Genomic DNA, 21,835 nt, shown 5'->3' on the forward strand with positions numbered 1-21,835 from the left:
TAGGTGACAGACAGGCCCTATAACTGACAAGACACAGCCTGGATAAGTAACAGTTAGGGTCCCTTTGTCAGAAATGAGAGGGATCCTGTAGTGAGATGGGTGAAACATGGTCTTAGCTGTCAAAGGTAAACTGTCATGTTCATGACAATATTAATGAATAGGAGAAGTATAATGCCCATCTAGAATACAGGCAGGGGGTGGGGGTTGAAGGAGATAGGGATCATTAGTGGTGGGAATGTTGCACTGCTGAAGGAAGGGTGTTCTTTTTATGATTGAAACCAAACTACAATCATGTTTGTAATCACGGTATTAAAAAAAAGAAATTTAAAAGAATTTAAAAAATTAAATAAAATAGAATGAATTAAAATAAAGAAAAGTCATGTTCACTATAGTATGAGTAGAAGTCCAGTACTGAAAATCTTCTATAAACATTATTGGGGTTGCCCTGATCCACACCACCCCAAATAGTACATGATTTTATTTCACTGTGTCTCTTTGTAGTCAGGTATGATAAACAATAACATAAAGTCAAATGAGACAAAGGAAAAAAAATAGAGATCAGAGCATAAAGAGACCCCAAGGTCTCCTTGTACCCTACAGACACATTCCACGGGGAGGCACAAGTAAGTTAGGGGCTCCCAATGAAAGGAAGAGGTTCTCACCCAAAGTGGCTGTTGCTTTTCTTGTTTGTATTCTTGTTTTTATAGTTTTCTGATCCCAAATGTATCAAACTCAATGAGCTGCTTTCTAGGTATTCAGAGGAAGGGTGTCTTGTTGTTGTTCACTTATGCCTGTAGGTTACTGTATGAACCAATTATTGCTTCCTGGTCTGTTTTTCGGAACAGGGTCACTCTCCTGTGCAAACCCCATAGAGTGTGACTTTGTCTCATTTTCAATTGAGACAAAGCTAGGACTAGAGAAAAAGTACAACGACTGAAGTCTGTGCCTTAAATCCACCCATATTCCCTAGCACCACAACTTCAGCAGCACTGATGTTGGGATTTCTGGAAGTCTCTGAGTACTATGTGGTTGGTCCTGGGGAGTCAAAGCATTGCGATGATCCCCTGAACCACAAGCTACATATCCTCAGTGTTAGGCATCGAAATATTTGACTAAAGTGGTCAAGAATTGCCAGGACCAACTCCACACCCAGGACAGGTCAGGGACCCACCTGCCTCCCATATAAAAACACAAAAATGAAATTAGGGGGGAGTCTAGCAGGAGGAGGTTTGGCAGGCCCCCGCCATGCCAGAGGCCTGCTTGGCCAGGCCTAGGGGGGGTGCGGGACTTGAGTAACCCCAGCACCCCTCTGCCGCCTTGCTCCAGATCTCCAGGGCTTCCCCGGGCCAAACGCCTGGGCAAGCCGGTGAGTTGGGTCCCTTGGTGGAGCTTGAAGGTACCCTAGGCCTTCCCCCACTATCCATGCGGCTCCTTAGGGAGGGTCTGGGTGGGGCTCTGAGCTTCTGGTCTCCCAGCTTCTTGAAGGATCTCTCCTTCCTGGGAGCCGGGAGTCTAGCAGGAGGAGGTTTGGCAGGCCCCCGCCATGCCGGAGGCCTGCTTGGCCAGGCCTAGGGGGGGGGGGTGCGGGACTTGGGTAACCCCAGCACCCCTCTGCCGCCTTGCCCCAGATCTCCAGGGCTTCCCCGGGCCACACGCCTGGGCAAGCCGGTGAGTTGGGTCCCTTGGTGGAGCTTGAAGGTACCCTAGGCCTTCCCCCACTATCCATGCGGCTCCTTAGGGAGGGTCTGGGTGGGGCTCTGAGCTTCTGGTCTCCCAGCTTCTTGAAGGATCTCTCCTTCCTGGGAGCCGAAGTCTAGCAGGAGGAGGTTTGGCTGGCACTGGTAAGCTCTGCTCAGTCTACATTTTCAAAATCGCGCGGGGGCTATCGCCCGCGCGCGCACAAGAAACATTAATAGTACTCTCAGAAGAAACATTAATAGTACTCTCACAAGAAACATTAATAGTACTCTCACAAGAAACATAAATAGTACTCTCACAAGAAACTGTAATAGTACTCTCACAAGAAACTTTAATAGTACTCTCACAAGAAACTTTAATAGTACTCACTATCATTGAATTATGTTTTTATGTATGCAAAATGTCCATTTTTTACTCTGCCCTTTTGCATACCCCTTCATAAGTTCATATTTCTCTTTAACTTCTTTAACTCCTATCATCATTACTCCTTTTATACCCTTTCTAACTTAAGTACTGTTGAGTCCTAAGTCACAGACCAAAGTGGTGCCCTAGAGTTAACACCCACCCAACTATTTTAAAAGGCATAAAAAGGACACATATCTTTTCAACATTTTATGGGTGTTTTCTTTGACGGCTATAACTTTTGCTAAATACTTTCTTATACAGTGATGATCCCCCCCCCCCATGTTTTTTATCTTCTCTTTGTGAACTGCTCAATATGGAATTTGGTGTGAAAGAATCCCTCAGTTTAATACTTATGTTTGAACCAAGACATGGGTCTTGTTGGAAATGTTCTTATGCCCCCATATATCTGATAGCACCACGTGGCTTTATATCTTGTTTGCGTAGGCACACTAACATGGAAAAATACTACACATACCAATAAGTTCTTATCTAATAAAAATGGGAACACACAAATCTTGTAGTGCAATGAGACCTTACACCCTGAACATTGACATAAAGACCTGGCACAGGCCTCAGAAGAATGGGCATTCTCCATTCACCCCTTGATCTACAGAAGACATTTACAAAACATCCAAGGTTGTATATAACATCACCTGGTGGCATTCCTGTACCAGGAAAGACCCTACAGCTGCTCTGACATCTACTCAAAAGAAACACCCCTTAACACTGAGAAGACAACAAGAACAAAGACCTGCTTACTGGACAGGGCTTGCTGTATTGCCCCTTAATTGTGAGGTTTGTCTATAACATCACCTGGAAGCAATCCTCTACCATGGAAGACCCTACCACTGCTCAGACATCGTCCTGCTCAAAAGAGACTTCCCTTAACACTGAGAAGACTTAACAACAACAACCTGCTTACAGAAAAGGGCTTTCTGCATTGCCCTTTCATGGTGAGGTGAAACGAGAAGGCACTCCACATCATGACTTCAATGTAGGACATGCAGATTCCAGAATCTTTAATACAGAAACATGAGACCAACAACAGAGACTGTGTGAAAAGTGTGTTGGCACTACAGACAATGTCTTGGATCGAACGATAACTTTCCTGAGGCCTAGAGCTGGTCTTATGCCAGGAAACTTCAGGGGTAGGATCTCTTTGTATTTAGGCCAAGGTTATTCCTTTCCATGCCTCTCATATTTTGGTGGGCCTATGCAAACAACAATTGCCACTCTAACACCATTTTTACTGTGCTCCTTTGACTCTAATCCTTAAAACGCACCCACTTAAAATTTGAGGTTAACTTAAGCTAATATGCATGTACATGGAAATGTTAAAAATACTATGCCTCTAATGTTTAAGGATTTACGTAAGTTTGATGGCTTTAGATTGCCTTGTGTGCTGTTAAGAAATATTATAATGTGCTACAATCTGGGGACTTGAGGGACAAAGTAATTGCACATGGATTCTGTTTTATTTATCTTAACTTTCTTTGATGAAAGTTCAAAGTTAAGATATCAGCAAGGGGACTTCTTCTGATAATTATGTTATGGGTGATTGTCATTCCACTGTAACTTTACCTTATCCTCTTTCTTTGCATCTTTTGTTCTCATAATTCAAAATAAAAAAAATTATAAAAATAAAAAAAATGAAATTAGGTTTTGCTTTAGGATTCCCACTAATAAAGAAGTATTAAGTCAATGTAAAGACAGAGCTGGAAAGGGAACAAGTCTCTGCAGATGTGGAGAGAACATGACCTTAGCCTTCAATTACTTTCACAGATGTATTTGTGTTTTCTGTGTTGATTCATGGAGTCTTTCTCTGGGGCACAGGGATCAAGAAGCACAGTCCTGACTCTCAGGGACACCAGAGGACACTACCTTCAGTTATCATCCTGCTGCCCTTCTGTGACACCTGGGAAGAGCATGTTCTCTGTTGCTAATTTCTGCTTCCTCTGAGTCACCCAAAACCCATGCCTGCCCTCAGCTGTGCTGCTCCCACACAAACCCTCCACCCCTCTGCCTACCCAGCAGGCTCAGCCCCTTCTCATTTGCAAGTCTCACAACTCCCTGCCCAGAACACTCAAGAAAACTAGGTCTGCCCTGTGGAGCCTCAGTCATAGTCAGGATACACAGTGGACATGAGGGTCCCAGTGCAGTTCCTCAGCTTCCTGCTGTTCTGGATCTCAAGTGAGGCCTGAATCAGAGCTCACTGGGCTTAGTGCTCCATGGGCTTAGGAGAAAGGAAGTGAAGGGTGATGAATGGTGATAATGAGTGTTTCTCTTTTCTCTCTCAGGTGCAAGGGGAAATATTCAGATGACCCAGTCTCCATCTATGTCTGCATCTTTGGGAGAGAAAGTCTCCATCTCCTGTAAGGCCAGTCAAGACGTTAACAGTTATTTGAACTGGTATCAGCAGAAACCAGGGGAAGCTCCTAGACTACTGATCAAATATATATCCAACATGCACTCTGGGGTCCCTTCCCGATTCAGTGGCACTGGATCTGGCAAAGATTTCCATCTCACCATCAACAACCTAATGTCTGAAGATGTTGCCACTTATTACTGTGAGCAGCGTCTGAGTTATCCTACCACAGTAATACAGGCCATAACAAAAACCCCAGGGATGAGCTGTATGACTGTGCAGCTGCAGCTTCTCCTGCTGGTGCCTCCAGATGCTGAGAAAGTGTCATATGCAGCCTCATTGTGATGTGGTGGAAGACTTATGAAGAAGTGGAAGGAACACGTTCAACTCTATATTCTTTGTCTCATCTCATCTGCACTAAAATGACCCTAGATCTGTTAATATTTTTAAGAGGCATTATTATTCTTAAGAATTTGGGTGACAGTTCTACTCAGAGTTCATATTGAAGTAATAGTCACTCTAAGCATTATAGAAATCATTTATTAGGGACTTCAGGGGAAACTTTTATCTCTGTCTGCCTGAAACTGTGCTTCTGAATCCCTGAAGGATTCCTCAGAGGCCTAGGGAGTGCAGCCCCAAAAAACTGCATTTTGAAGCTGCTTAGTGAGTACATTCTGGGGCTGCAGGATTGCTCTGCCCTGCTGTGCCTTTGTTCACTCTGTGGACTGTCAACTAGAGGCAGCAGAAGAGCACTTCGCTTCGCTTTGTGGCCGCACACTCTTTCTAATCAATGAAACCCACCACAACACGCAGGAAAAACCACATTACAAGTGTGACAATGGGGAAACCTCACAGGCAAACACCATCCACAGAGAATGAAGATGAAAGCTCGGATGACCTAATAAATTCCAACTACCTGATTAACCTTTCAGATAAGGAGTTTAGAATAAAAATATGGAATATGTTCATAGAACTCAAAAAGAGCATAGATCGATCTGAAGAAAACACAAAGACAGAAATCAGAAAACTCCAAACTGAAATAACAGATCTGAAAAACACAGTTGCTCAACTGAAAACCTCAATGGATAGCCTTGCCAACAGGATATCAGCAGCTGAGGAGAGAATCGGAGTACTGGAAGATGTGATGCAGAAAAACTCAACACAACAGAAGAAATTGGAAAAGAACCTTAAGAAAAACGAACAGGCAACGGAAAAAGTACTCAAGGCATGCAAACAGATGAAAATAGAAGTCTTTGATAAACTCAATAGAAACAACATAAGAATCATTGGAGTCCCAGAAACCCAGGAAGGAGATCTCCAAGAAGAATCAACTGTCAAAGACATCATCAAAGAAATACTGCCAGAGTTAAAGACTACATGCAATCAAATCCTGCATGCCCAAAGAATACCAGCTAAAAGAGACCCAAAGAAAAACACCCCAAGACATATCCTTGTTACAATGACAAATCCCATAGATAGAGATCGAATACTGAAAGCAGCAAGATCAAAAAGGGAAATTACATTCAAAGGATCATCCCTAAGACTTACAGCAGACATGTCACAAGAAACTCTCTAGGCCAGAAGACAGTGGTGGGATATTGTGACAAGACTTAATGAAATGAATGCCTCTCCAAGAATACTGCACCCAGCCCAACTCACGTTCAGGTTTGGAGGAAGAATACACAGCTTCATGGATAATCAACAGCTCAGAAACTTCACAGATGATAAATCAGCCTTAAAGGAAAAACTGACAGGTCTACTCTAAGACAAGAGAGACCAACAAACACAGCAAACTTATCTACAAAGATGACATTAAATCCTATGACAATCATCTCCCTCAATGTCAATGGACTAAATTCACCAATTAAAAGACACAGAGTGGCAAAATGGGTCAAAAAGATGAATCCAACCTTCTGCTGCCTACAAAAAACACATCTGAATAGTCAGAACAAACATAGACTCAAAATCAAAGGCTGGAGGAAAATCATCCAAGCAAACAACACCCTCAAAAAAGCTGGGGTGGCCATATTAATATCTGATGACACCAACTTTATACTCAGAAAAGTGGTAAGGGACAAAGATGGACACTATGTACTAATCAAGGGATATGTGCAACAGGAAGAAATCAGACTATTAAACATATATGCACCCAATGAGAGACCAGCAAATAATCTAATACAATTACTGATAAATCTGAAAGAAGAAATTAATAATAACACAATCATTGTGGGAGACTTCAACACGGCCCTATCAACACTTGATAGGTCAACCAGACTGAAACCCAACAAAAACATACTAGCCCTGAAAAGAGTTATGGAAGAAAGAGGACTAGTAGATATATACAGGACACTCCATCCCAAAAAACCTGGATACACATTCTTTTCCAATGTACATGGGTCATTCTCCAGAATAGACTACATGCTGACACATAAAACATACCTCCATAAAATCAAGAGGATAAAAATCTTGCAGGCTACCTTTGCTGACCACAAGGCTCTGAAATTAGATGTAAACTACAAAGCCACACAGAAGAAAAACTTTAACAATTGGAAATTAAACAATTTGCTACTGAACAACCAGTGGGTCCGAGATGAAATCAAAAAGGAAATCAAAACTTTCCTGGAAACAAATGATAATGAAGACACAAACTGCCAGAATCTATGGGACACAGCAAAAGCGGTCCTGAGAGGGAAATTTATAGCTCTACAAGCACACATCAGGAAGGAAGAAGGAGCATACCTGAATAACTTAATGACGCAGCTCAAAAAATTAGAAAATGACCAACAAAAGGAACCAAAAATAGGGAGACAGAAGGAAATAACAAAGCTGAAAGCAGAACTCAATGAAGTGGAAAACCAAAAAGCAATCTGAAAGATCAACGAAAGCAGAAGCTGGTTTTTTGAAAAAATAAACAAGATTGATAGACCATTGGCAAAACTCACAAAGAAAGAGAGAGAAATATGATAACCCATATTAGAAATGAAAAGGGGGAGATCACGACAGAAATTGCAGAGATCCAAAGGTTAATCAGAGACTACTTTGAGAAACTTTATGCTACAAAACATGAGAACCTAGAAGAAATGGAAAAATTCTTGGACACTTATAACCTTCCACATTTAAGTAAGGAGGATGTAGCATATCTAAACTTCCCCATCACTATTGATGAAATTAAAATGGTAATCAAATGTCTACCCAAAAACAAAAGCCCAGGCCCAGATGGTTTTCCTAATGAATTTTTTCAAAATTTTCAAGAGGACCTACTATCAATCCTAGCCAAGCTCTTCCATGAAATTGAAAAAATGGGAACACTCCCAAACAGATTTTATGAAGCAAAAATCACCTTGATACCAAAACCAGACAGAGATGCTGCCAAAAAAGAAAATTACAGACCAATATCCCTGATGAATGCTGATGCAAAGATCTTCAACAAAATCCTGGCAAATAGGATCCAATGCATCATCAAGAAGATCATATACTACGACCAAGGAGGTTTCATCCCAGGAATGCAAGGATGGTTTAACATCCGCAATCTGTCAACATAATACACAACATCAACAACAACAAAAAATAAAAATCACATGATCATATCAATAGATGCAGAGAAAGCATTTGATAAGATCCAACACCCATTCTTGATCAAAACTCTCAGCAAGATGGGAATGGAAAGAACCTTTCTCAAGCTAGTTGAAGCCATCTATCACAAGCCAATAACAAATATTATCCTCAGTGGAGAAAAATTAAAAGTCTTTTCTCTAAATTCTGGTACAAGACAAGGCTGTCTGCTCTCACCACTCCTATTCAACATAGCAGTGGAAGTACTTGCTATAGTGATTAGGTAAGAAAAAGATATCAAGGGAATCCAGATAGGAAAGGAAGAAGTCAAGCTCTCACTGTTTGCAGATGACATGATACTCTACTTAGAAAACCCTAAAGACTCGACCAAAAAGCTTCTAGAAACAATAGACTCATATAGCAAGGTGTCATGCTATAAAATTAGCACACAAAAATCAATGGCCTTTCTATACACCAATAGTAATAAGGAAGAAATGGGCATTAAGAAAACAACCCCATTCACAATAGTGCCACACAAACTCAAATATCTTGGATTCAATTTGACCAAAGACACGAAGGACCTATACAAAGAAAACTATAAAACTCTGCTCCAAGAAATAAGAGAGGACATGTGGAAATGGAAATACATACCCTGCTCATGGATTGGCAGGATTAACATCATCAAAATGGCAATATTCCCCAAGGTATTATACTGATTTAATGCGATCCCTCTAAAGATACCCATGACATTCTTCAAAAAAGTGGATCAGGCACTTTTGAAATTCGTTTGAAACAATAAACACCCTAGAATAGCTAAAGCAATCATTGGGAAAAAGAATATGGGAGGAATTACTTTTCCCAACTTAAAACTTTACTACAAAGCAATAGTTAACAAAACAGCATGGTATTGGAATAAGGACAGGCCCTCAGATCAGTAGAATAGGTTTGAATACTCAGAAAATGTTCCCCAGACATACAATCACCTAATGTTTGATAAAGGAGCAATAAGTCCTAAGTGAAGCAAAAAAAGCCTCTTCAACAAGTGGTGTTGGCACAACTGGCTAGCCACCTGCAAATAATTGAACTTAGACCTCCAGCTAACTTTATGTTCTAAGGTAAAATCCAAATGGATTAAAGACCTTGATATCAGACACAAAACCATAGATATATAGAACAACACATAGGCAAAACACTCCAGGACATTGAGACTACAGGCATATTCAAGGAGGAAACTGCACTCTCCAGGCAAGTGAAAGCAGAGATTAACAGATGGAAATATATTAAGCTGAGAAGCTTCTGCACCTCAAAAGAAATAGCACCCAGGATACAAGAGCCACCCACTGAGTAGGAGAAACTATTCACCCAATACCCATCAGATATGGGGCTAATCTCCAAAATATACAAGGCACTGACAAAAATTTACAAGAAAAAACATTTAATCCCTTCAAAAAATGGGGAGAAGAAATGGACAGACACTTTGACAAAGAAGAAATACAAATGGCCAAAAGACACATGAAAAAATGCTCCACAACACTAATCATCAGGGAGATGCAAATCAAAACAACTATGAGGTACCACCTCAAACCACAGAGAATAGCACACATCACAAAGAATGAGAATAAACAGTGTTGGTGGGGATGTGGGGAGAAAGGAACTCTTATCCACTGCTGGTGGGAATGCCGTCTAGTTCAACCTTTATGGAAAGCGATATGGAGATTCCTCCAAAAACTGGAAATCGAGCTCCCATATGATCCAGCTATACCACTCATAGGAATATACCCTAGGAATACAAAAATACAATACAAAAACCCCTTCCTTACACCTATATCCATTGCAGCACTATTTACCATAACAAGACTCTGGAAACAACCAAGATGCCCTTCAACAGACCAATGGCTAAAGAATCTGTGGTATATACATATATACATATATACATATATACACAATGAAATATTATGCAGCTGTCAGGAGAGATGAAGTCATGAGTCATTTTACTTCCTTTCCCTCCCCTCCCCTCCCCTCCTCTTCCTTCCCCTCCCCTTCCCTTCCCTCCCCTCTTCTTCCCTCCCCTTCCCTTCTCATCCCCTCCCCTCCCCTCCCTCCCTTCCCCTCCGCTTCCATCCCCTTCCTTCCTCTTCCCTTCCCCTCCCATCTCCTTCCCTTCCCTCCCTTCCCCTTCCCTTCCCTCCCTTCCCTTCCTTTCCCTCCCCTCCCCTCCCCTCACCCCTCCCCTCCCCTCCCCTTCCCTCTCTTTGGCTTGTGGTTTGCACTATTCCTATTGGGTTGCCATGGATGTCCCTTTCATATTATACCCTTCTTTACTCTAACTTCACTCTCCACTCTTTTTGGCAAGCTTCTTACCATGAACTGTCCTCCTAATCTTCATTTCTGAATATAGAGGCTAAAGTTTTACTTCACCTTCTTCATAATCCTTCTACCATATTAAAGTGAGGCTGCATGTGACACTCTCTCAGCAGCTGGAGGCACCAGGAGGAGCAGCTGTGGCTTAGCAGCCTCACACAGCACATCCCTGGGGTTTATGTTCTGGCCTGAATCACTGTGGGACAATAATTATAATCCTGTTGACAGTAGTAAGTGGCAGCATCTTCAGCCTCCATGCTGCTGATGGTGAGAGTGAAATCTGTGCCAGATCCACTGCCACTGAACCGGGAAGAGACCCCAGACTGCAAAGTTGTTGCATAATAGATTAGTAGTCTAGGAGTTTTCCATGGTTTCTGTTGATACCAGTTCATATAATTTTTAATGTCCTGACTGCTCTGGCAAGTGATGGTGACTTTTTCTCCCAGAGATGCAGACACAGATGGATTCTGGGTCACCTGAATATCACCGCAGGCACCTGGAGGGAAAATACAAACACTCATCATCGCCATTCATCATGCTTCAGTGCTTTCCCTGAAGCTAAGGGAGAACTAGCCCAATGAGTCCTAGTTTCCCTCCTCACCTGAGAGCCAGAACAGCAGAAAGCTGAGGAGATGCATCTGGGCCCTCATGTCCTCTCTGTGTGTCCTGACTGGGACTGAGCCTGCACAGGGAGAACCAATGTTCTTGACTGTCCTGGGCAGGGAGATTTGGATTTGAGACATTTGCAAGACATTTGAGACTTGCAAATGAAGGGGGCTGGGCCTGCTGGGCAGGCAGAAAGGTAGAGAGTGGGAGCAGCACAGCTGAGGGATGATTGGGGTTCAGGTTCCTTTTAGGAAGCTGAATTTTGCCCTTAGAGACCATACTCATCCCAAGAAACACAGCTGTGCACCAGTGTACAGAGATCTATAATTTCTCACCTATGCATTTTTTAGGAATATTAGGTTTCATATATGAATATAAAATATGAGTATGATATCACAATATTATATTTATCTACTTTTTTTTTTGTTTTGGGGCCACACCCGGCGGTGTCAGGGGTTACTCCTGGCTGTCTGCTCAGAAATAGCTCCTGGCAGGCACAGGGAACCATATGGGACACCGGGATTCGAACCAACCACCTTTGGTCCTGGATCGGCTGCTTGCAAGGCAAACGCTGCTGTGCTATCTCTCCGGGCCCTCATTTTTAAGTAAAAATGTGTCTTCCAATATTTTATTGATTTTTGTAGGCTCTTAGACCAGATTGTCACTCTGAACAACACTCATCCATCTAGGACCAATGGAGGAAAAGCTACTGTGGTGCTTCAGTGCAGGGACTGGCAAGCATCTACTTAGAGGTGATCTGGGCCTATGAGGTTCCTGGGCTCTGATTTGACCCAGCACAGACACTGCTGTGCTATCAACCCTCTCACTGATCCCTGAGATGTCAGGTAAGAAAATGCCATATAAACCAGACAGAGGTCTGGGCAGAACAATAGAATGGTGCAAAGAGGGTTGTTTTACCCTATGGCAATCTGGTTCTATTTCTGCACACATATGGTATCCTGAGCACTCCCAAAAGTGTTTATTCAGAACCAGGAATAACTCCTTAGCTTCACTGGCTGTGTCACAGTAAATTCAAATAAAAAACAAATGGAAAAACAAACGGTCCTGTAATGAGGGGAAAGGAATGTCAAAAACCTAGATGATGATTTTTATTAGAGAGAATATAGAGAGTATGTGACATTTCTATCGGTGGCTCCTTGAAGCCTACATTCTTCTTCACTCTGATAATCCCTCTCCCTGTGTTTTAGCTCTAAAGTCTGGTTCCCTCAAATCTAGAGACTTGTTCCCTTTCAGCTATGTCTTTACACTAACCAGAAACCCCCTTGTTCTTCTTGAACTCTCTTCATTCTTTCCTTCTCTTCCCTGAGCTGACACATCCATTGTGCCCACATAGGATAGGGAGATAGTCCATGGAGATCAGTTGTTCATGGATATTAATTTGTACCATAATTTGTGCATTCCTTGGCCATTGATCTCTTGCTATTTTGAAGAGAATAAAGCTCTCAGAGAAAATATTAAAAGACAAGGTGTCTCAAGAAGAATGGGTTGATGAGATTCAAGAAAAAGACATGATGACAACCCTAAAGTTATTGATATTGATAGACAGTCTGATAGACAGACACCTCTATAGGGAATAGGATGCCCCTCTGTGGTGTTGGAGTTAGTGTGGGGTGAAGATTGTGTGAAGAATTGGGTGAAGAATTATCAGTATGAGCTGAAGCCAAGCAGTGATAGTTTTGCAGTAATGCCTTATGAAAACAGGTTCTTGAGACCCTGAGCTTTGTTTAAAATATTAGATGATTGCCTGGCCAAGACCAAACAGTGATCAACTGGTATGATAAAGGCCTCCTTTTTCTCCCACCAGAGATTGATTTTTGTACTTGAATAATTAAATTCATGTTACAAGAGTGTCACAAATCAAACCCACGACCTCAAGCATGACAAACATGTCTTCTAGGGGATCCTAGAATATTTTCAATCATGATAAAGTTTTGCTTGAGTGTAACTTGTCCCACATATGACCATTTGGATACTTTATACATTAACTTGCACTGATAAGCAGCTTTTATTACTTAATTTGAAAAATTTTGTTAATCTTACTACAGTATTTGACTATAAAACTTGGTCACATCCCCAGGACAATAGACTTTAAAAGTTATTATTTTCGGGGCCGGAGAGATAGCACAACAGTAGGGTGTTTGCCTTGCATACAGCTGACCCAGAATGGACAGTGGATCGAATCCTGGCATTCCATATTGTCCCCTGAGCATGCCAGGAGCGATTTCTTTTTTTTTTTTTTTTGTTTTTGTTTTAATATAATTTTTATTTTGATCATAGTGTCTTACATATTGTTGACAATAACATTTTAGGTACATATTTACATAAAATCAGGGGGGATTCCCATCACCAAATTGTCCACCCTACCCCTCCGTTTTTGTCCAACCTCTCATTTCCTCTTCCCTCACCCCCAGGGCGGCTAGAATATGTGGTCCCCTCTGTATCCAACCTCCTACTTAGTAGTCTTGCACCTGTTTGGTCTCGATGCCTCCCTTATCTCCCCCTCTAACTGTAGGCAGGACTAGCTAATTCAAGTTGCGTGGTTTTGCCTGAAGAAGAGAAGATAAATAAACTGGAGTAAGAGTCTAATACTCCCAAAATGGGCGGAATCCTTCCAGAGGCTCTCATCATCGATTTGGGAGATGAAGGAGAGAAAGAAGGTGAAACACTCCACCAGTACCAAAAAAAGTGTCAATTATCCGGTGAGGACTCCAGCTATATCGATAAGCACCACAAAAAACAGACGAAAAACAAAGCTAAAAACAAACAAACAAACAAATAAACCAAAAACATGCCATGGTCTTGAAATAAGAAACATGGCATAGCACATAACGAAAGAAAAGAAAAGAAAAGAAAAAAATAAGTATAATTGGGGACAGCGATTTCAATAATCACACCCAAACAGAGAAATCGACCAAAATAGATAGGTAAATAAAAATAATAATAACAATAATAAATGAAGGTAAAATATATATATATATGTATATATATATAAAATAACCAAGGTATTGTGCTTTTTGTATTTTTGTTTTTTCCCCTCCTGCCCTGGCACAGTAAATATTGGGGTCATTCGAAAAGGAATTCACTTGGCCTAGGAAATATGGGGTTTCTCCGTCCTTGGAGTATACTGTCATGGGATCAGCTCTAGACTTTGCTCAGGATCATTTATTTTCCCAGTGGTGTTTTTTTTTGGTGTGTGGAAGACTTCTGTTCTGTCCAGGGTGATACACTCAGAGTTCTGTGTTTAGAGGTCTCAGTATCTGCACAGATCCTGAGGTGGGACTTATGATGAAGTCAGTCTTTGTGGTTCTAGAGGTTCTGTTACCTCAGTGTCGTTTTAATCCATCTTCTGTGGTTGGTGACCTTGGTCTTTGCACTGAACCTAGGATGGCGCCTAGGATAACGTCTTTCTTTGTGCTTCCAGAAGCCCCATTCTGTTGCAGTTGTCTCTGTCAGACCTTTGGGACTGGGGATCATGCTTATTGTGCAAGTCATAGTTCAAACCCTAAACTAGGGCTTTTTTATTGGTCCCAAGATGTATACTGTCTGGTCGTGGTTCTAGTAGCCAGTCATCTGTAAGTCACGATCTTGGCTTTTGGACCTACCAAAGGGTGTCGAGTCTTCTGGTTTTGTCTTGTCGTTAGCTGGTAAGGTAGGCTAATCTGCTCTAAGGTCAAGTTGTTCACATTTTCCTCGTTGTCAGGATATCATGTTAGAGCTGGCCCTTGTTGTTGACCCCGCAGTATTAAGGCTGTCCCGGGTGGAGTTTGTTTCCTGCAGCTGTTGTGAAGAGCTGAGCCGATTCTTTGTCTGGGATCCAGGGTTCAAGGCTGGGTGAATGGTATCTAATCATCTGAGGTCTAAGTTGATTCCACATGACATATTTTCAAGGTAGGAGATATCCCTGTATTGTAAACAACTATGAGTTCCTATCTCTAGTAGATAAGAGCTCTTTTTTTATAAGTAAGATTTCCCCTTTATTTAGTGCGTCTTTGCAGGGGGAAGTGGAGCTTCATTGTATTGTCGGTATAGTTGGGGGTGGACAGAGGGGATAACAGACACAGGTCAGATACCCAAAAATGATAAAAAATAATAATAATAATAAAATAGAATAAAATAAAATAAATAAAAATGTATGTGCTCGCAAATGTATATATAGGACCAACATTTAAAAAAATAAATAAATAAATTTAAGGGGAAAAAAAAAAACAAACTAAAATGACTTAGCTAAGTTCTTAAAGGACCAAGATGGTGCAAAAGACTACCTTACATTTGGGGGAGAGCAGGTAACGAGGTGGTGTATTACAGGTCTTATGTCTATGTTGGAAGTACAGTTTTTCCCATTGTCTTTTGGGTTTTTCTTGTGATTTGTGGGTTCCCAGGCATCTTCCTATCCCACCCGCTGACCTTCTTCAGGTTGGTAACAATTTGCGGCAGGGATGTCTTGGAAGAGTTCTTGCATTGGGGATACTTTTGGACCTAGGTCCGGTTTCAAGAAACAGTCCACGTTAGGGGGAGTTGGTAGGGAGGGCCTCGTAGCATGAGTCCACAGGGGAGTTGGCTATCTTTTCTTGCCCGGGACAAGGTGTGGGTTTGACTGGGTGTCCCTTCTCTTGGGTGCTGGGTACTGGTTCGTTGGGGTAGGAGGTCGATCTTGTTGCCTAATAGATTAAGGACTGAGGGTGAAGTGTTTTAATATAGAGGGAGGTCTGGATGGGATTGAGGGGTGGAGGGATAGTTGGATTTCCAGAGGGGGGAAAGGGTAAGGTGTACGGAAGGGGTAGGGAGGGAGAAAAGAGAAAAATACATTAGAAAGAAAGGGAGAAGAGAAAGGATAGAAAGTAAAAAAAAGAATAGAAAAGAAAAGAAATAGCTAAGGAAGTGGTGAGAAGAGAGGAGAGAATAGCAAGGGAATGCTAGTTTGCTTGAATGTGTTCAGTGAATAGAACATGTAGCTTGGGTCTGTACGTCGCTGTTACTGCTTCGGTGGTCTGACTGATCACGTGCTTGAAACCCTAAAAGAGGTAAACCTAGAGATAAAGTGTATGTTAAAGAGTTTTCTCGGGGCCATCTCGTAGTGCAAACTGGGCATGGTATCTCGTGTGGTATCCCAAGCTGCCAACTTAGCTTGTCCGCCCTTTGTATCCAAGAACGCCTGTGGACAGAAAAGCTGAGAGGTTATTTTAAATATAGTAAGATAGGGGCATTAATACGTAGTTTTATGGGATGTTTCCCTTGGAATCAGTGGTTTGCCATGGTATTCTTTACCTGTGTTCCTGTATACGATCTCTACAGGATTATTATGGGCCATTATTGTAGAAGGTTGATTACGTACCTGTTCTCTCTATGCTGCTGTTCTGGTGTTGCTGCTTTCTTTGTGGTATAATGTGTAGTCGAGAGTTTGTGTTGTTCCTTTTTCATGTGTTTTGGGCACTGTTCCCAGGTATATGTTGACTATTACAGTGATTGGAGTTTCTACCCTGTTAGACCCTGTTATTCGATTGTTAAGTATTAGTTGTGATTGAGATGTATGTTCTATGTGCTTCAGAATAGTGCTACCATTCTGTGTTTATCTTTTGTCTTCTGACTTACTTCGTTTAACATAACATGATCTAAGTCCATCTACGTTGCTGCAAAATCTGTGATTGTATCATTTCTGACTGCCATGTAATATTCCATTGTGTATAGATACCACATCTTAATGATCCATTCATCTGTTGTTGGACATCGTGGTTGGTTCCAAGATTTGGCTATTATACTAAGTGCTGCGATAAATAGTGGGGTGCACACGTATTTTGGAATGAATGTTCTTCCAACTTGGGGGTATATACCTAGGAGTGCAATTGCTGGGTCAAAAGGGAGCTCAATTCTGAGTTCTTTGAGTACTCTCCAGACTGTTCTCCATAGATGTTGGACTAGGGGGCATTCCCACCAGCAGTGGATGAGAGTTCCCTTCATACCGCATCCGCGCCAAGAAAGATTGTTCTCAGTATTTTTGATGTGAGCCATCCTCACTGGTGTTAGGTGGTATCTCATTGTTGTCTTGATTTGGATCTCTCTGATGATGAGTGAAGGTGAGCATGTTTTCATGTGTTTGTTAGCCATCTTTCTGTCTTCTTCAGAGAAGTGTCTATTCATTTCTTCTCCCCATTTTTTATGGCTTTATTTGGTTTTGAGGGGGTCAGTTTTCTGAGTGCTTTGTAAGTTCTAGATATCAGCCCTTTATCTGATATGTCTAGTGAAAAGATTTTTTTCCCATTCTGTTAAATGTCTTCTTGCATTAAGTAAGGTTTCTTTCGCCATGCAGAAGCTTTTTAGTTTGATGTAGTCCCATTTGTTTATGTTTGCTGCTAAGGTTCTTGCCATTGGTGCTCCATTCTCGAAGACCTTTTTGATATATAGGTCTTCGAGTGTTCTCCCTATTTTATTCTCGATAAACTTTATAGATTCGGGTCTGATTTCAAGGTCTTTGATCCATTTTGAGTTGACTTTTGTATAAGGAGTGAGGTATGGGTTGATTTTCACTTTCGTGCATGTGGTTTTCCAGTTGTGCCAACACCATTTGTTGAATAGGCTTTCTTTGTTCCATTTCAGATTCTTGCCTCTTTTATCAAATATTAGTTGGCTGTATATCTGGGGGTTTATGTCTGGGAATTCTGTCCTGACCCACTGGTCTGAGGTCCTGTCTCTGTTCCAGTACCATGCTGTTTTGATTACTATGGCTTTATAGTATAGTTTCAAGTTGGGTAAGGAGATTCCACCCAGCTTCTTGTTTTTCAGTATGTGTTTGGCTATCCTGGGTCTTTTGTGGTTCCAGATGAATTTTGTGAATGACTGTTCTAATTCTTTAAAGAATTGTGTCTGGATTTGGATAGGGATTGCATTAAATCTATATAGGAGTTTGGGTAGGATAGTCATTTTGATTATGTTAATTCTACCTATCCATGAGCATGGGATGTTCTTCCATTTCTTTAGATCATCTTCAATTTCTTTCTGGAGTGTTTTGAAGTTTCCCTGGTATAGGTCTTTCACTTCTCTTGTAAGGTTGATTCCTAGATACCTGATATTTTTTGATACTATCTTAAATGGAATTGTATTTTTAATCTCTCTCTCCTCAACTTCATTTTTTGTATATAGAAACGCTACTGTCTTTTGTGTATTGACGTTGTATCCAGCCACTTTGCTGTATTGGCTGATAGTTTCTAGGAGTTTTACTGTGGACTCTTTAGGGTTTTTGATGTATATCATCATATCGTCGGCAAATAGAGATAGTTTGTGTTCCTCTTTCCCTATTTGAATTCCTTTGATTCCCTTCTCTTGTCGGATTGCTATTGCTAGGACTTCTAAGGTTATATTGAATAAGAGTGGAGAGAGTGGACAGCCTTGTCTAGTTCCTGACCTTAGTGGGAATGCTTCTAGTTTCTCGCCATTAAGTATAATGTTGGCTGTAGGCTTTTCATATATAGCTGTAACTATCTTGAGGAAAGTTCCTTCTAACCCTATTTTGCTGAGTGTCTTTAACATGAAAGGATGTTGGATTTTGTCAAACGCCTTCTCTGCATCGATTGATATGATCATGTGGTTTTTGTCTTTCATGTTGTTGATGTGATGTATCAAATTGATTGATTTGCGTATGTTGAACCAACCTTGCATTCCTGGTATGAATCCCACTTGGTCGTGATGTATGATCTTTTTGATGAAGTGTTGGATTCGGTTTGCTAAGATTTTGTTAAGTATCTTTGCATCTATGTTCATTAGTGAGATTGGTCTGTAGTTTTCTTTCTTGGTGGTGTCTTTGCCATCTTTGGGAATGAGTGTGATATTAGCCTCATAAAAGGAGTTGGGGAGGATTCCTGTTTTTTCTATGGTTTGGAAAAGCCTATGGAACAGTGGTAGTAAGTCTTCTTGAAATGTTTGATAGAATTCCCCTGTAAATCCATCTGGGCCTGGGCTTTTGTTCTTAGGGAGTTTTTTAATTACATCTTCAATTTCCTCTGAGGTGATTGTTCTGTTTAGGCTTTCTAGATCTTCCTTTTCCAGTCTTGGAAGAGGGTGTTTGTCTAAGAATCTGTTGATTTCTACTGGGTTTTCTAGCCTAGTTGAGTATAGTTGTTCATAGTATGATCTCATGATATGTTGTATTTCTTGGGGTTCTGTTGTAATCTCTCCCCTTTCATTAGTGATCCTATTGATTTGGGTGTTTTCCCTCTTTTTTTTGGTGAGTTTTGCCAATGGTTTGTCTATCTTGTTTATTTTTTCGAAAAACCAACTCCTGGTCTCATTGATTTTTTGTATTGTTTTCTTAGTTTCGATGTTGTTTATTTCTGCTCTGGTTTTTATTATTTCTTGCCTTCTGGTTGTGGTTGGATTTCTCTGTTGCTGTTGTTCCAATTCTTTGAGGTGATCTTTTAAACTGTTGGTTTTGTTATTTTCCTGTTTCTTGACATAGGCCTGTATTGCTATGAGTTTCCCCCTAATTACTGCTTTTGCTGTGTCCCACAAATTTTGACATGTTGTCTCTTCATTGTCATTTGTCTCAAGGAATCTTTTTATTTCTTCCTTGAGTTGTTCTTTGATCCAGCAGTTATTGAGCAGCATGTTGTTTAATCTCCAGGTATTAGTTTTTCTCCATTGTTTCTTCTTGACATCAATTTTGACCTCTGTTGCATAGTGATCTGAAAGGGTACTTCTAATGATCCTTACCTTTGTGATCTTATGTAGGTTGGCTTTGAATCCTAAGACATGGTCTATTCTGGAGAAGGTTCCATGTGGGTTTGAGAAGAATGTGTATTCTGCTTTCTGGGGATGGAGGGCTCTATATAAGTCTATTAGCCCCAATTCTTCTAGGTTTTCATTTAGGTCTCTTATTTCTTTACTATTTTTCTGTTTGGAGGATCTGTCCAGTGGTGATAGTGGAGTATTTAGGTCCCCTACTATTATCACATTTCCCTTCATGTGTTTCTCCAGATTGGCCAGTAGTTGTCTCACATATTTTGCTGATTCTACATTGGGTGCATAGATATTGACCAGGGTTAGTGTTTCTTGGTCTAATGTTCCCCTGATCAGTAAGTAGTGACCCTCTTTATCTCTGATCACTTTCTTGAGGTTGAATGCAATTTGGTCTGATATAAGAATGGCTGTCCCTGCTCTTTTTTGTTTTCCATTGGCCTGAATAATTACTTTCCATCCTTTGATTCTAAGCCTATGCTTATCCTGTAGCTGTAGGTGTGTTTCTTGTAGACAGCAGAAGTCTGGTTTATTTTTCCTAATCCAGTTCTCTACTATGTGTCTTTTAATTGGAGAGTTTAGTCCATTAACATTTAGGGAAATTATTGAGAGAGAGGACTGTTGTGCAGTTGTGTTGTGTAGGGTGGCTTTTGTTACAATCGGGGGTTTGGATTGTGTAGTTCATCTCTGAGTAGGTCATTTAGGATCGGTTTTGTTTGCACAAATAGCTCTAGTTCGGTCTTGTTTGAAAATGTTTTTAGTCTGTCCTCCCATATGAATGATAATTTTGCTGGGTATTGGACTCTAGGTTGGAAGTTTTTTTCATTCAGTCGTTTAAATATGTTATTCCACTGTCTTCTTGCTTGAATTATTTCGACTGGCAGATCTGGTTTGATTCTTATGTCCCTACCTTTGTACTTGAGGTTTTTTTTCTCTCTTATTGCCTTAAGAAGTTCCTCTTTTTCTTTGTTTTTTGCCATTTGAATTACTATATGTCTTGGTGTCAATTTATTAGGATCTATTTTATTAGGGACTCCCTTGATTTCCTGGATTTGGCCTGAAGTTTCATTCCAGAGGGTGGGGAAGTTCTCTGCTATTATCTCTCTGACTACTTGTTCTTCCCCTTTCCCTATTTCCTCCCCTTCTGGTATACCCACGATTCTTAGATTGTTTCTTTTGTCCTTGTTCATTAGGTACTGGACTTTTCCTTCCAGTGCTTTGCCTTTTATTTCTTTGTTGGTTTCTTGTTCATTTTTTGTTTGCAGTTTTCCTTCGAGTTCTTCAATGTGTTTCTCCAACTCTGTGTTTCTGCTAGTAAGGCTTGTTACTTTGTTAATTCCTTCACTTCTTTTTGTATGGACTCTCTCATGGTATTTAACATTTCTTCTTTAATTTGGCTGATTCGTTCCTCCATAGATATCTTATACTCGTTAGTTAAGGTTTCTCTCATTTCTTTTATTAATTCTTGTGTTTCCTTCCTCATTGCTGCTTTTAGGTCACCTTCCCATGGATCTGTGCTTTTTGGCGGACTTGGAAACTTGTTAGGTTTTGTCTCTGTATCATCAGATCTAAGGGATCTCTTTGATTTACCCATAATTCTTTGGTTTGTTGGTGTGCTTTGGAGTGCTGTTCCTTCCAGTTTCAGCCTGTTTCTATCCCCTGTGGTGTGGGAATGGGTCCCCTCCCTGAGGGTGGATCTAGTGGTACTATTAGGTGGGCTTGCTGCGGTTTGGCTCCTCCTGTGGTCTTTCTATGGCCTGATTCGTTGCTTTGCCCTATTGTTGTCAGCTGGTGCTGGTAGGTAGGAGATATCCGCCTGGGGGCGGGGCACGTTTGAGCGGTTGGCGTGGGTGGGCGTAGTTTCCCTACCTTCCCGGGGGTAATGGAGACCCAGCAGGAGCGGGGTGGTCTTCCGTAGTTTCCCTACCTTCCCGGAGGCAAGGGGAGCCCGGCAGAAGCAGGGCAGCCGTCCATGCGGTCGGCGGAGTCTCCCGACCCTCCCAGGGGCAAGGGGAGCCCGGCAAAAGCAGGGCAGCCGTCCACGCGGTCGGCGGAGTCTCCCGACCCTCCCAGGGGCAAGGGGAGCCCGGCAGGCGCCAGGAG

General features: G+C 41.4%; 2 gene segments (V, D, J or C); one reads left to right on the forward strand and one right to left on the reverse strand.

Moving 5' to 3' along the window:
* Window positions 1-106: 106 nt before the first annotated feature.
* On the forward strand, window positions 107-4,813 carry LOC126024192 (immunoglobulin kappa variable 1-39-like). The segment is given in 3 exon segments: window positions 107-125; window positions 4,231-4,293; window positions 4,401-4,813. Coding segments are annotated over 3 exon segments (495 nt in total).
* A 5,744-nt stretch (window positions 4,814-10,557) lies between these two features.
* On the reverse strand, window positions 10,558-11,031 carry LOC126024193 (immunoglobulin kappa variable 1-39-like). The segment is given in 2 exon segments: window positions 10,558-10,877; window positions 10,983-11,031. Coding segments are annotated over 2 exon segments (369 nt in total).
* Window positions 11,032-21,835: the final 10,804 nt, after the last annotated feature.

The sequence above is a fragment of the Suncus etruscus genome, chromosome 12 (assembly GCF_024139225.1).
Source record: "Suncus etruscus isolate mSunEtr1 chromosome 12, mSunEtr1.pri.cur, whole genome shotgun sequence".
In the NCBI taxonomy this organism is placed as follows: Eukaryota; Metazoa; Chordata; class Mammalia; order Eulipotyphla; family Soricidae; genus Suncus; species Suncus etruscus.